This window comes from Phascolarctos cinereus, unplaced genomic scaffold (genome assembly GCF_003287225.1).
Source record: "Phascolarctos cinereus isolate Bilbo 61053 unplaced genomic scaffold, phaCin_HiC Scaffold_2;HRSCAF=192, whole genome shotgun sequence".
NCBI classification, from domain to species: Eukaryota; Metazoa; Chordata; class Mammalia; order Diprotodontia; family Phascolarctidae; genus Phascolarctos; species Phascolarctos cinereus.
Window position 1 is genome coordinate 341,293,050 of NW_027555625.1, and position 13,933 is coordinate 341,306,982.

General features: G+C 46.2%; 1 protein-coding gene across 1 annotated transcript in view; it reads left to right on the forward strand.

Annotated features, from left to right (window-relative positions):
• Positions 1-5,427: 5,427 nt before the first annotated feature.
• The window catches only part of JAG2 (jagged canonical Notch ligand 2), a 143,706-nt gene continuing 135,200 nt past the window's right edge, over positions 5,428-13,933 (forward strand). The window contains 2 exon segments of the mRNA XM_020991252.2: positions 5,428-5,972; positions 6,848-7,198. Coding sequence (XP_020846911.1) covers positions 5,904-5,972; positions 6,848-7,198 — 420 coding nt within the window. The 5' untranslated portion in view covers positions 5,428-5,903.

Below are 13,933 nucleotides of genomic sequence, written 5' to 3' on the forward strand. Positions count from 1 at the left end.
GAAATTGAGGTCCAGAAAGAGGGATTGATTCCAGGGTACCAGGAATTAATGTAAAAACTAGGATTCAAATCCAGTTTCTTGACTTCCCATTCAGGGCTCCTTCCACCATGCTGCTCAGCCTTAGTTATTGTTGATCCCATAGATAGACCTCTCCCAGTGCCGGCTCAGGAGTTGGATCTGATTACTAAGGAACATGAATCTGGAGGTTGGTTCTTCATTCTACAGGAAAAGAACTGGGGTCAAAAGCATGGTAATCCCAGGCCCTAGGCTTGAAACTCCAGCATCTTCTTTGATGTGTTCCTCTCTCTCTTCCCCAAATCCAACCAGTACCAAAATCCTCTTGACTAAGAAACACTATGATATAATAGACCACTGGATTTGAAGTCAGAGAACTAGCTCTGCTAGTATACCACTGAATCCCCTTTTAGACCATAGGCTTCCCCTCTGTAAAATGGACAAGATGGTTTCATCCATCCTCTCCATCTCTACAGCCCACGTCCTAGTTCAAGAGTTCATTACCTCTCACACCTGGACTGTTTTAGGAAGCTTCTAATTATCCTCTCTGTTACAAGTATCTCTCTTTTCCAAATAATTTTGCACACAGTTACAAAAGTTGTCTTCCTAATGTGCAAATTTCCTCAAAAACCTTTACTGCAGGGATTTTAAATTTGAGGTCCATGAACTTGTTTTAAAACTCTTTTGATACTTGTCTTTCTTTTTCTTTTTTTGGCTAGGCAATGAGATTAAGTGACTTGCCCAGGGTCACACAGCTAGTAAGTGTCAAGTGTAATACTTGTCTTTCAATATAATGTTTCCTTTGTAATTATTCTGAGAAAGGATGCAGACTGACAAAAGGATCCATGCCACAAAAAGGTTAAGAACTCCTGCTCTAAGGACTCCCCATTCAATTCAAATTTTTAAAAACCCATTTATTAGGCATCTACTACATTCAGATCCTGTGCTGGGTACTGAAAGGAAAGATAAAGGTTGATAAATGGAGTCCCTGAATTTATGAAACTCACAGTTTGTTAGGTGGATACGACACAAACACAAATACCTAGCGTACAGGATATTTAACTTCAACAAAGTTATCTACACTCCTCAGTCTAGCATTGAAGGACCAATATGGTCCCTCTTGACTTCTCTGTTCTTCCCTTTCATGTGTCATCATCCTCAACCAGCCAAGTTTCTTAACTTTCTTTAGAATCTTAACTTGTGGTTTTCAGCTACACTTGTACATTTCTGTCTTTGCTAGGAGTCCCTTCTCTCTACTTTCTGCTTCATCCATTCCTGCCTGTTCTTCTATCCTGGTGTAAGTGTATGATTTGAGTTGAGAAGGGGACAACATTAGAAACTGGAGTGAGCGTGGAGTTTTAGCTGAACCCTTTGAAACACACCTGCTGGGGACAAAGGTAGATAAGAGAAGGCTCAGGTTTGGCTCAGTCAGGTCCCCGAATATCCTCACCCCTAAACTCTGCTTTTCACCAAAGAAGTACCTTGCCAGCCTTGAAGACTCCAGAAGATGTTGGGCCTCAGTGTTCTAGTAACTGTACATCTTGGACAGCAGTGGCTTCATCTTCCCGTTGGTGTCCTAAACAATATCTCTAAATCAGCTGGTAGCAGGGTCTGCATCACTAGGAGCCTAGGACAGACTGGATTCAAGGCTCTACAAGGAGTTCTACCACATCATGTCTAAGGTGAAAGATCTTCTTGAGCACCCCAGGAATAGAAATGGATTTTCTTTTACTTGTTGTGTTCTATGAGTTTGAGCCTAGTGTGTATAAGACCTTGTGTGTACCGAAGAGAAAGTGTTATGGACTTGGAGGGATGTTTTATGCCAACTGTTCCTACACTAGCTTAGCAAATATCCCTTTCTTAAACAAACACAAGCATAAACACACAAGGCTAGCTAGCTAAACGATTCTCCACTGGCAGGGGATTAAAGCAATGGCTTTAGAGAATCATATCTGACCCCTAGAACTCTGAAGGGGAAATATAGCCAGCTTAGTTCTGGGAATCTGACTTATCAGTGGGAATGACATTACATCCTCAGAGCCTACATAGGCTTTACTGGTTCAGTTATTGACTAGCTGTGTGTCCCTTTGCCTAAGTATCAGTTTTCTTATTTATCATATAGGGATATTATTTTTACTATCTACCTCAAAGTATAATAGCCCCCTAACCTTAAACACTGACAAAACAGACCAAGTTAGATCTTGGGGACAAGATGGACCAAACTGAATCCTGGAGGTCTTTACCCAGTAATAATCTTGATGGCTACCCCTGCAATCTGGGACTCCCCTGGTAACATAAGAATCTAGCTTGTGTCTCTCAAAGGACCTTTAGCTCCCCTTCTAACATTAGACTAAAAAAGACCTTATCCCTACCACCTCCTGGATCAAACGCAAAATCTTGTGTTTGCTGTTCAAAGATCCTCATAACCTAGTGCCACCCCTCACCCCTTTCCAGTCTTCATAACTCCCATGTACCCTTTGATCCAATAACACCCGCCTCCTTGAGGTTTCCCAGACAAGATACTCCATCTCTTAGCATTAGGTATTTTCAGTGGTCGTGTCCCTAAGCTTGGAATGCTCTCCCTGTTCATGTCTGTCTACTTCAGTGCCTGGCACATAGTAGGTGCTTAATAAATACTTACTGACCGACTAAGAATGTGTTGATTTAAGACTTCAAAGAACAGAGGAACGACTCATATTTGAGCAAGAGACAGAGTGTTTAGGAAAATCTCTCCTTGAACAATTTCTATCCCCAGACTTTCAGCTCATAGTCCAAGTTAACTTGAAGCACCGATTAGTAAAGTCTTTTACTGGACTTGAGGCTGGTTGAAGCTTTTTTTTTTTTCTTCAAGGCAGTTGGGGTTAAGTGATTTGCTTAGAGTCACACAGCTAGTAAGGATCAAGTGTCTGAGGTCAAATTTGAACTCAGGTCTTCCTGACTCCAGAGCCGGTGCTCTATCCACTGCGCCACCTAGCTGCCCTTGGTTGAAGCATTCTTAACTGGTTTCTCTTCTCAGCCTTAGGTACATTTGTGTAACTAGTGTTTAGCATCAGTTTCCTCACTGTGGTGTCTGAGCATAGCAGCAAAATTTAGGTACGCCTTCTTTGCTCTACCCTGTTCTAGGTCTTAGTCCCACATTTCTTTGGTATAGCTCTGGGAATCTCTACCTAGTCCACGTCTTTCTTTCATTTTGAGCGCTTAGCCACTCATCTCTTTTCTGTACATGTTGCATGATGTAGGATGTAGGTTGTGAGATGTAAGACTAGGGCTGTGGTTCATGGATGATCAGAATCCGTGAGGCTGTGCACAGGTGAGGGACTCTAAGCCACTCCTATTCCTAGAAAAGTCAGAAGAATCACAGTTTAAAGTCAGAAGAAATCTTAGAGATCTAGTATATTAATTTCATAATAAAGTGAGGATGAACATTTGGTTTTTTCCCCCCAATGTCACAGAATTAATAAGTAGCAATAGAGGCACAGTGTCCATGACAAGAGAGATATTAGTCCTGCTACCTTTTGCCCTAGCCAGACCACATCGGGCACTCAAATATGGCACTGGAAACTCAGTTCAAGTGCTAGCCTCAACATGAGGACATTCCTAATCCTTCCAGTTTCTGTCTCCTATACTTTGACTTTGCACGTTCCATATTTACTCATACGCATATATGTTGTTTCCCTCCAGTGAAATATAAGCTCCTTAAGGACAAAAACTCTTTCTTTTGTATCCCTAGTACCTGAAGCATAGTAGGTGCTTAATAAATATTTATTGATTAATTAATTAAGGGTATTTGGGTTCCTGTTCTGTGAGGTCAAGAAGGACAACCACAGTCTCCACCAAACTGCTGTTTGGGGCCCATCTAAGCCAAGATCTTGGACTGGAATACCTGTGAGGAGTGACATGTGTGCGTGCTAATTCTTTTTAAAATAAAAATTGATTTAAAAAAAATCCTTGTGGAGAATCCTGATGGGGGAGCATTTATTTACCCAAAGAAGGGGGCCAACAGAATTAAACAAATAGCTGTCTCTGTCTGGACAGCCCTACTGACCTCCCAGGGCTGGCTACTGCCCCTACCCCAACTCACACTATCAATTGAACATTTCTAATGTTGAGGAAACAAGATTAAATATGACAAATCTATATTAAGTACACGAGGCAGCATGGCATAGTAAACAGAAAGCTAGCCTCAGAACCAGGAAAACCTAGGCTCAAGGCTGTGTAACCCTGAACAAGTAAATTATTTAACTTTTTATGGCTCTAGGCAATTCTCTATGACTACTGGTAAAGGGAATTTCCCCATGCAAGAGTTCCTCACCCCAGTAGAATCACAAGTCTAGTCTCTATCCTCTCTGGCAAAGCTTAGTTAAGACTGTAATAATCCTTACTGGAGCACACAGTCTAGTGGGGTTTGGGTAGGTAATCAACGTTACATTAGGGGTAATGGTACATTATAGGGTAAATGTATACTAATGTAGTCCTTGAAATAGGCAAGCACTCTTGGTGACGCTTATTGATGTTGGTGGAGGTAATGATAGGGATGATATTGAAATAATGATTATTACTATAGCAATGACAGGGGAGGGGGTGCTAGTGATGCCAGTGGCATTGATGGTGATGAAACTGATGGATTTGATGGGAGGCTGGGAATGATGATGATTATAGTGGTGGTGGTAGTAGTCGTGATTGGAAAGGTGATTATGAAATCGAGAATGGAGAGAATGGTTACATGATCTAAATCTGTGATGGTGATGACCAAGAACTCAAAAGGACTTCCTCAGTTTCCATTCTCTAATGCTTTGCAAAGTACTTTAAATATCTCCTTTTATCCTCGCAATAGTTAGGTACTGTTATTATACCCATTTTACAGATGAGGAAACTGAGGTGGCCAGGGGTTAAATGACTTGCCTAGGGTCACACAACCAGTTAAGTGTCCAGGGTTGGGTTTGAAATCAGGTCTTCTTGGCCTTGTACAACACTGTCCACTACGCTATCCTTTCCTTTCAAAGACTGGGAGAGGGTGGATCCGCTATAAAGTTTTGTTCGCATCCTAGCCCTGGGCTTGTCTTACCCCAACCGCCTTTCCCATCTCTCTCCTCCAAGACCCCTTCAACCCTACATAGTCTTCAACCAAGGCTCCAACAACCCACAGCCTGAAGACAGCTCAGGCTGGGCTGGGCTCGGCCTCAGCGCTGTGCAGCTGAGAAGACAGATCCGAGCAGCTCCTGGAACCTCTGCCATCTCATCCGAGGCTGCAGATAGGCTGTGCCGCTTTGCAGCTCTTTAAAGGGAAGCCTGGAGCCCCCCAGCCCAGCCCCTAGCTCACTCCCGCCCGCCCGCCCACCTGCTGCCCAAGCTTAAGGCCCCACCCTCTCATGAATATGCAGGTATCAGGCCGCTGCGTGGAATGGGTGAGCGAGCTGTCAGTCTGGGCTCCCGAACTTGTAGGGTGTCAGTGAAGGGGGAGTAAGGGCGCACAGGGAGAGGCTAGAAGCTATCTGCTGCAGCTAAGCAGCCAGTGTGCACCGGGAGCTAGAGCCTGAGCAGGGAACCAGAACAGCGACGGCGGCTAATGCTCCCTGCTGCGCTCGGGGAGGCGTCGGGCAGCGACCCGCACGGACCAGCACAGCGGGTTATAACGCCTAGAGCCCTGCCCACCGCCTGCTCGCTGCTGGGGAGCAGCAGCTGCAGTACAGAAGCAGAGGTTGCATGGCCCTGAGCTCCGCGCCTGCTCCCGATTGAAAGTGCGGCTCAGGTTCGGCGGGCGGCTCCTGTTCAGGCGGCAGCAGTGGCTGCGGCTGCAGTAGCAGCAGCAATAGCAACAGCCACAGCAACAGCAGAGAAGGCGGGCGCCCAGAGTGGCTGAGAAGGAGGAGGCTAAGGTGGCGGCTGCAATGCTGGAGCAAAGCCGGCGGATGGCGGCAACTCGCCTGGCGCTGCTTTTCCTCACCATTTGGGTTCAGGTGAGGGGCCCGGAGGACTTCTTGGGAGAAGGATCCCCCGCAGCCCCCTGCATTGCAGTGCAGCGGGAGGGGAGGGGGCAGGGGCGACTGCCAACCCCAGGGAACTGAGGCGTCTTCTCCCCTGCAGCCTTAAGCGTTTCCTGGCCCTTCACAGGGAGGGGCCCAAGGTGGGGGGGCACGAATGGGACGCGAAGTTAGGGGTCCCAGTGGAAGGGGCGCCTTTTGCACTTTACCTTTCTCCAGCCCCTGGGCAGGGGTGTGGGCGGTCAAGAATGACCAGGCTTTTTGCCTTGTTATTTTTCCCAGTGACTTCAAAAACAAAAACAGAACCACCCTTGCTATTTGTTTGCAAAGCCCTGGAGCGTGCGGGGCAGCCCGCCTGACGCCGTTTTGGGGCACCGGGGATGGCGGGCGCGGCTCCGCAGGGGCTCAGGGGCAACCTCACAGTTCGGTATTGCGGACTTGAAGTCTGGGCTGCGTCCCTGGCTTGTTTGCTCCGGGGCCGGTTACGCGCGCGTGTGCTCTCCCCAAATCAGGGCGCTGGTTTGCAGACTCCGGGGAGGGGGGGGGACCGAGCCCCGAACTGCGCGTTACCTCCTCCCGCAGCGGCGGCCGTGGCTTCCTCGGGCGGCTGCAGTCCCTCCCCCGCCGCGAGCCTGCTCTCCCCACTCCCGGCTTCTTTCACTACTCCCCCGCCCTAACGCCCCTCTCCTCGAAGGCCACCTGCAAAGGCCCGGCGCGGCGCAAGCTCCCCAGATGCCGCAAGGGCTGGGGCTGGGGCTGGGTGCTGCCCCTAGCGAACCTCGGACGCCCTCTGGCCCCAGCCCCCACCGTTTGGTCTCCCTTCTCCTCCCCTCTTTGTGTCTTATTTTTAGGCGTCGCAGCCCATGGGATATTTCGAGCTGCAGCTGAGCTCGGTGAAGAACGTGAACGGGGAGCTCCTGAACGGCGACTGCTGCGATAGCAACCGGACTGCACGGCCCACCGGGTCGAGCTGGAGCTGCGGCCGAGATGAGTGTGACACCTACGTTCGTGTCTGCCTCAAGGAATATCAGACCAAAGTAACCCCGACGGGGCCCTGCAGCTACGGCCAGGGAGCCACGCCCGTGCTCGGTGGGAATACTTTTTCCTTGGGCGGTGGTAGCAGCAGCGGCAGGAGCAGCCACCAGGGCCGGGGCAGCAGAGACAAGGGTCGGGTGGTTATCCCCTTCCAGTTTGCGTGGCCGGTAAGTGTCCTCTCTCTCGGTGGGAGACAGAAGCGAGCTCAGGCAGTCTCCCAGCCCTCTGGGGCTGCAGCAGGGCCAGCACCTATGGGAGGGGAGAACACTTGCATCTGGGTGGGGGCGCTGTGCTCTGCAAGAGGGAGGGCTCTGCCCGGGAAATAGCCGCTAAGGCATCCCCTTCCCTCGAACAGTTAGGAATGGAAGTGGCTTGTAGGTGGGGCCGCACTCAAGCGTGTGTGCTCGCCCGAAGTGGGGGGTGGAGAGAGAGTGCTTGCCTGTGTGTGCGTGTTCGAGTGTGTATGTATGGAGAGGGAAGGGGGGGTAGGTATATCCCTGGCACCCGGGCTCTTGTAGAGGTGGTATAGAGGGGTGGTGGTAATATAAGTCAATCCCACTTGGCTCCCAGGGCTGACTTAGGAATCTGTGCCAGGGCAGGAGGGCCAATTACTTTATAATCGTTGATGTAGCTTTTATGGCATGGTGGTAGAAACTGCTTTCCAGGCCCTGGCTAGTTCACTGCGTTCTTGGATGGTCTCTTACTTTATATAATCCTCAAAGCCAAGGCCTACCACGGAGTCCTACATACAGTAGGTGCTTAATAAATATTCAATAAAGTTTACAACTTATGTGTTTAATGAAGTGGCTTTAGGAAGAATGGCGTGGTACATTTTGGGGAAACCTCAAGAGGGGAGCAGAGATTGTGGTTCTGTTGTTTTTAGGCCCTGATAGGGAGGACACTAGAGAAATTCTATGGTTTTAGTCCAGACTAGAAAAATTCTATTCTTACCGGCCTACCCTGGCCTATTGTGTACCCAGATCAGATTTAGTATTTTATTTATAGGAGAAGGATAAGTGGGCTCACCTGGTCTGAAATTGAAGGAGCTTTTGATTTCCCTAAAGCTTCTCTCTCCTTCTACTCCTAGTGCCTATGAGATCACAGTTAAGGCTAATTAGCTTCATCCTCGGCCTTCAAGAGCAGGAAGGCATGGGGGCTGTCCTCATCCCAAGAGGCAACTGCAGTGTAGTGGAAAGAGCACCTAGATTTAGAGTCAAAGGACCTGGCCAGGTTTAAATCTAGGCTGTCTCCTTAAACCTATGTGACTTTGGGCACTAAGTCCATTTTATTCTTTGGACCTAATTTTCCTGTCTGTAAAATTAAGAGGATTGAACTGGATCTTTAAGATTCTCTTTCTCTAGATCTATGAAAGCAGTTTGCATATGTGCTAGCATAAGGGATATATCCATAAGGGGGCAGAACTGTGTGTGATAGGAAATATTTTTATGTTCCTGTGTGTATGTTCTGGGCTTTTAGTCATGGGAAGTCTAGGGATGAGCAGAGACTTGGATGGAGGGAATGGATGCTAAGTGATGTAGGGGGAAATACAACACACCAAGATTTAAGTTGGATACCAAGATACTTAATGGTAGTGGGACTTTTCAGAGGCTGGAACATGTTTTCAAGAGAAGCAGCATAGATGTTTAAGACCAGGTAGACCCCTTTGCCTGCTGTGTTCTGCCTAAAGGCAGAGGGATGACAAGCCTTATTGAATAAATCCAAGGCAATTTTTGTGAAATTCATTCAACATTTGAATAAGACATAACCCCTGCCTTTGAAGCACCTAAGGATTTAGTTATGGAAGTTGGGACTTGCAGGACTGAAACAGAGAATAAAGGACATGTCTTAAAGACTACGGGTGTTCTAGAAAAATGCAGGAGCTGCTCAGAGAAGGGAAAAGTCATTTTGGATGGGGTGGGAAGGAAAACTTTCCTAGCAGGTGGTCCCTTCCTTAAACTGGACCTTGAAAAAAATGGATAGGATTTGGGTACATAGTAAGAAAAAGAATGAATAACATGGGGAAATATGTAGAGAGGATGGAATGAAGGACTCTTTCTGGGGATAGCCAAGAGCACTGCCTGGCAGAAACAGAAATGGTATGTGTAGGCAAAGAAGCAGTTGGAGAAGGTGGGTAGCAGCCTGTCTGTGGAGAGCCTAGAATACCAGAGGAGTTTTTGGTCTTTAGCTTGGAGGCAATAAGAAGACATCACATTTCTGAAAAGGGAAATGATGTGGGGGGATGTGTTAAGGATAGTTTCTGTAGGGATAGATTGTTCATGTATGGGTTGGACTGGCTGATATCTGAGGTGTCTTATGATTCTTTGATTTTTCTTTTTTTGATGAAGACCTTTTGAGCCTCAATGCCAGTCATGAATCTGCTGTCTTGTACCTTCCATAAAGGAAAGCGGGTAGGCTAGGGTTTTGAAAGGTTCTGCCCTGACTTCAGGAGTCCTGAAGAGATTGAGGAGTGTGTATGGTGGAAGAAGAAGAGACAGGGACTTGTTTTTCCTTTTACCCCTTATAAATTCTTAGGAGGCCACAGACAGAAGGGGCTTCAGGAATAGCTTAGCTTGCATATTTGTTTGGCTCTGGATTCTCCCTAAGTTCAGTTTCACCTTTGGAGCCCAGAACATGTCCTTATAAAAAAAAAAAGCCAGCTCTGATCTGCCTGCTTGTGACTTTTCCTCTGATGTCCTCTAATCTCATAGGTAGGATGTGATTGCCTTTCAGATACTTGAAGGCATTTGTCATGGAGAAGACATATTCTGGTTTTGTCCCCAGATGGCAGAACCAGGAATAATGAGGGGAAATTCCAAAGAGGTAGATGTCAGCTCCGTGTTCTGAAACAAAGTGGGCTGCCTTGGGAAGTGATAATGAAAATCCTAATTTTCCATTCTTGTAGTGGTCTAAGTTTTATAAAGCATTTCCCCCAGGACAACCCTGTGTTTAGTGCAAAGATCATCAGCTCCATTTTGCAGATAAGGAAAATGAAGCTCTGAGATGTTAAATGCCTTGCCCAGGGTCATGTGATGAGTAGACTGTGGTTAGAACTTGGGTCTTCTGATGCCAATTTATTTTTGTGATACAGGATGGAATTGGAGGAGACTCAAAGATGATATACAAAAACCCCTTATTGGACGAACAGGATGCCTAAGGCCCAGAGAACTGAAGTTACATGGTTAAGGACAAAGACAGTCAGGATTTGAACCTAGGTCTTCTGATTCAGTACTTGTTTCAGGGCTCTATACTGTCCTCTGCTCCACCTTTTACCCTCACCAAAAAGAGAGGGCAAAAGAGTGAATCAGAATTTTCTTCTGATTCTGTTTTTCACTAGGATATTTCCCCTTTCCAGAACATTTGTTCCCTAGCTGGAGTGTATAATCTGAGAGAGAGAGAGAAAGAAAGAGAAAGAAAGAAAAAGAGTTAGTTTAGTTAAAGTTTAGCTCAGATCTCAGCCAAACCAGGTGCAAACAGCAACCCTTGTCCTCCCAGGTGTTCCTCAATCCCCAGCCCTCCTAGCACCTGCCTGCCTAGTTCAGGGACACAGATGGATTCTGTTCTACTTCCCAGCAGTGGGATGCCCTGCATTCAGAAATTCAGTGACTTGGGGCTGCAAAATAGAGGTTGCAATGGAAGCAGTTCTTGGCTCTCCACATAAGGGATTCTTGAGGAACACGAGTTACGACATGAGAAGGAGAACTGTAAGTTCCCTCCTGTCAGCAGAGACAGTCCAGGCGTGGGCCATACCATGCTGCTTCTGAGTGAAAAAGGAAGAAGGTGTAGATTCAGGGCAGAGCCTGCATAGTTTGTGTTTAGATGGCATGGGCAGGTTGGGTACATGTCCCCACTTCAATAGGGTACCCCCCATGCTGTAAGAGCCAAAGCTCTCCAAGGCCTACTGGTGATCGTGGCTCACACTGGAGTCCAGGCTGCTCCAAAGATTTGTGGTTTTTGTGACCCTCTACCGAGAAGGAAAACATTCTGTCCACATCTCTAATCCACATTCCAGAAAAATCATGAAGTCATGGTATCATAACATTTAGGAATGGAAAGAACCATGTGGCTGACCTAGTCCTCAGAGAAGGGAAATGACTGATCCACTGGCCCACAGCTAGGGAACAACACAGCCTGTATTTAGCCCTTCAGTCTCAAATCATGTAATTTCCATTTCACCAAGCTCCTGAGGGAGCTTGGTTAGTGGGTTAGGGACCTGCCCCCTCACTCCCCCTTAGGGAAAAGTAATGCCTTAGCAGTTGGGATGGGCTTTAGATGGATAACTTGAACTTTTCCCACTCTTTCCAAGTTAGAGTTTGGGGCAAAGCAGAGTGCTGCCCCAGGGAGAATTGCATCTCAGGAACTGAAGGACTTGAGAGCCACCTGTGAAATGAATGTTAGTAAGATGGGCACCTCCCCCACTTCAAAGATAGTTACCGTAAACAGGGCAGTTAAAAAAAAAACAAAACAAAATCCTTGCACTGAATATCCCAACAGGCCCGTTCAGACTTGCATTGTGAGCCTGTCATCTGTACTTGCATGATGCATTTGGGTTGAAGCCAAAAATGTTTTAAAATCACTACCTTAGGATGTGTTTTTTGCCTGAAGTTGGCAGAGGTGGAGGGAAGGGAGCAGCCAGAGGAATGTGGCTGGCGGACTTTTTTTTTTTTCTCCTCTGTTTCTCCCCACCCCCATGGACCTCACCCCATGGTTCTTCAGTGACCCCAGACCATGGGATTTACCTGGCAAGGAGCTGGTGTTTAAGTAGAAAGTTAATCAGGGTGTCTTGGCTCCCCATGGCTTCTGCCAGGTGAGATGGGCGGGCAGTAGAGAGTTGGACGGGTCATGAAATGCTGGTGGATGGAGCCCTAGCATCTTTGTATCATCTGAGAATTGAGTGAAGGGGGCTGTATATTTGGAGGGGAATGTCATAATTTTCGAAGCTGGTTAACATAAGACAGGAACATTGTATAGGGGAAAGAAACAAGATTTGGGATCAGAACATCTGGGTTGGATCCTATTTCTGATATTTGCTAGCTATGTAGCCTTGGTCAATCCCTTCCTTTTTCTAGGCCTCAGTTTTCTCTTCTGTAAAATTAGGTGGTTGACTAGACAAGTCTCTTCTATTTCCAAATTCTATGATCTTATAAAAATAATTTTTATGAAAAAAATAAAATTTGTTTAAAAATTTATATAAAATATATTTTTTAAAATATATTAAAAAATTTATAAAATTCTATGACCTTATAAATTTATTTTTATAATTGGTTTTAGGAAAAAAATTTTGCCAAATAGAGGGAATAGCCAGGTCCAGTCTAGGAGAGAGTAGAGGATGCTGGACCTGATAGGTATTGGCTTTTTTCTATCTGCTTCTTTGCACTTCAACAGAAGCTATAGGCCTTGAATGCCGCATTGATGAGACTGGGGACCTTTTATCCTCCTAAAATTTGTATGGGCAAATTGGGCCAAACTACTACTTTCTCAGTGTCATGCTGACTTTGGTTAGAAAACAAATCTAGTTTCAGGGTGTCTGTACTTTCCCAGTTCTGTTACACGCTAGTGGTTTGACCTGGAGCAAGTCTCTTTCCCTCTCATGGCCTGCATTCACCCATTTGTAAAGTAAGGAAGATGGACGAGGGTAATGTGAGTTCACTTAGCTTTCAGCCCATGGTAAGCCTTGGGTGTAACCCTCCTTCCTCAGCTTTCTGTGTTGGATACTTTTTAGTCTGTTTGGTATGTGTGGGTGGGCCTCAGGTATACCGTGTCACCCCTCTTCCCTCCTTCCCCTTCAGCAGTTCTCTCCCTCCCCCCAGCATAGTGAGTCTCTGTCTCTCCTAACTTATTAGCCAGGAGCATGATGATATTTGCCTCCTGTTGCCCTGACTTGCTCCCCAACCCCTCAGCATCTTGGAACTTGGGGCTGGAACTTAGAGCTTCAGGGCCTCAGCTCCTCCCTAGGAGCATTGCTTTTATTTCCATCTCTGAAAGTGCCCTGTTGGAGGTGAGATCAAGCATTTTTGCCTTTATTTTATAACACTTTTATAGCACTTCTTTATGGCTGCAACACAAGATAGAATGAAATTTGTGTGTGCATCTGATTTTCCCTACTCTGATAGATTAAAAGTTACCTAAAGCAAGGGACCATATCTAATTTCAGTATGCTGCAGAGGAGATGGGAGGAGGAAACTGATCCCATTCCTGCCCTTGAGGAGTTTAAAGAATGGGGTGAGGAACAGGGGACAGAAAAGAAGCGGGCCTAGTCCCAGTGATCAGGCATCTTGGGAGGCAAAAGAGAAGTGAGTCTTAAGGCATTCATAGGCTGGGGAGAAGTGATTCACGAAACATGATTAGAAGATGTCTCAGCTTGAGATTGAGGAGTGGATTAAGTGTAAAACACTTAAAAACCTATGTAGTGTGTATGTGTGTGTGTGTGTGTTTATATATATGTGTATATATATACATATATGTGTGTGTGTATATATATATGTGTGTGTGTATATATGTGTATATATATATGTGTGTGTGTGTATATATTTTTTTTTTCTAAAAGTCTCCTGGAGTTATACAAAGAAGAGGTCATTGTTGGCTGGATTTTATATAGGAAGCCTTCCTGGAGGAAGTAGACTTTATGAGCTGTAGCTTTTTGGTATAAAATGTTCCACAATGCAAGTATATTTTAGGGAAAAAGTCCTTTGCCTTCTGGCCCTAAAACCACACTGCCATTTAACTCTTAGTTTTCCAGGTTCTACTTGGACCCCTCCAGTACTACCAGACATACCTTTATTTTTGTGCCCTGGGATTCATTCCCTTTGCTACCCTTAAGCTCTGCCTTTCCTTTTTCCCCATCTTCCCTCTTTTTATGTGCATGGCTCCACCTGTCTTGTTCCTTGTGGCCCTGAAAACATGAG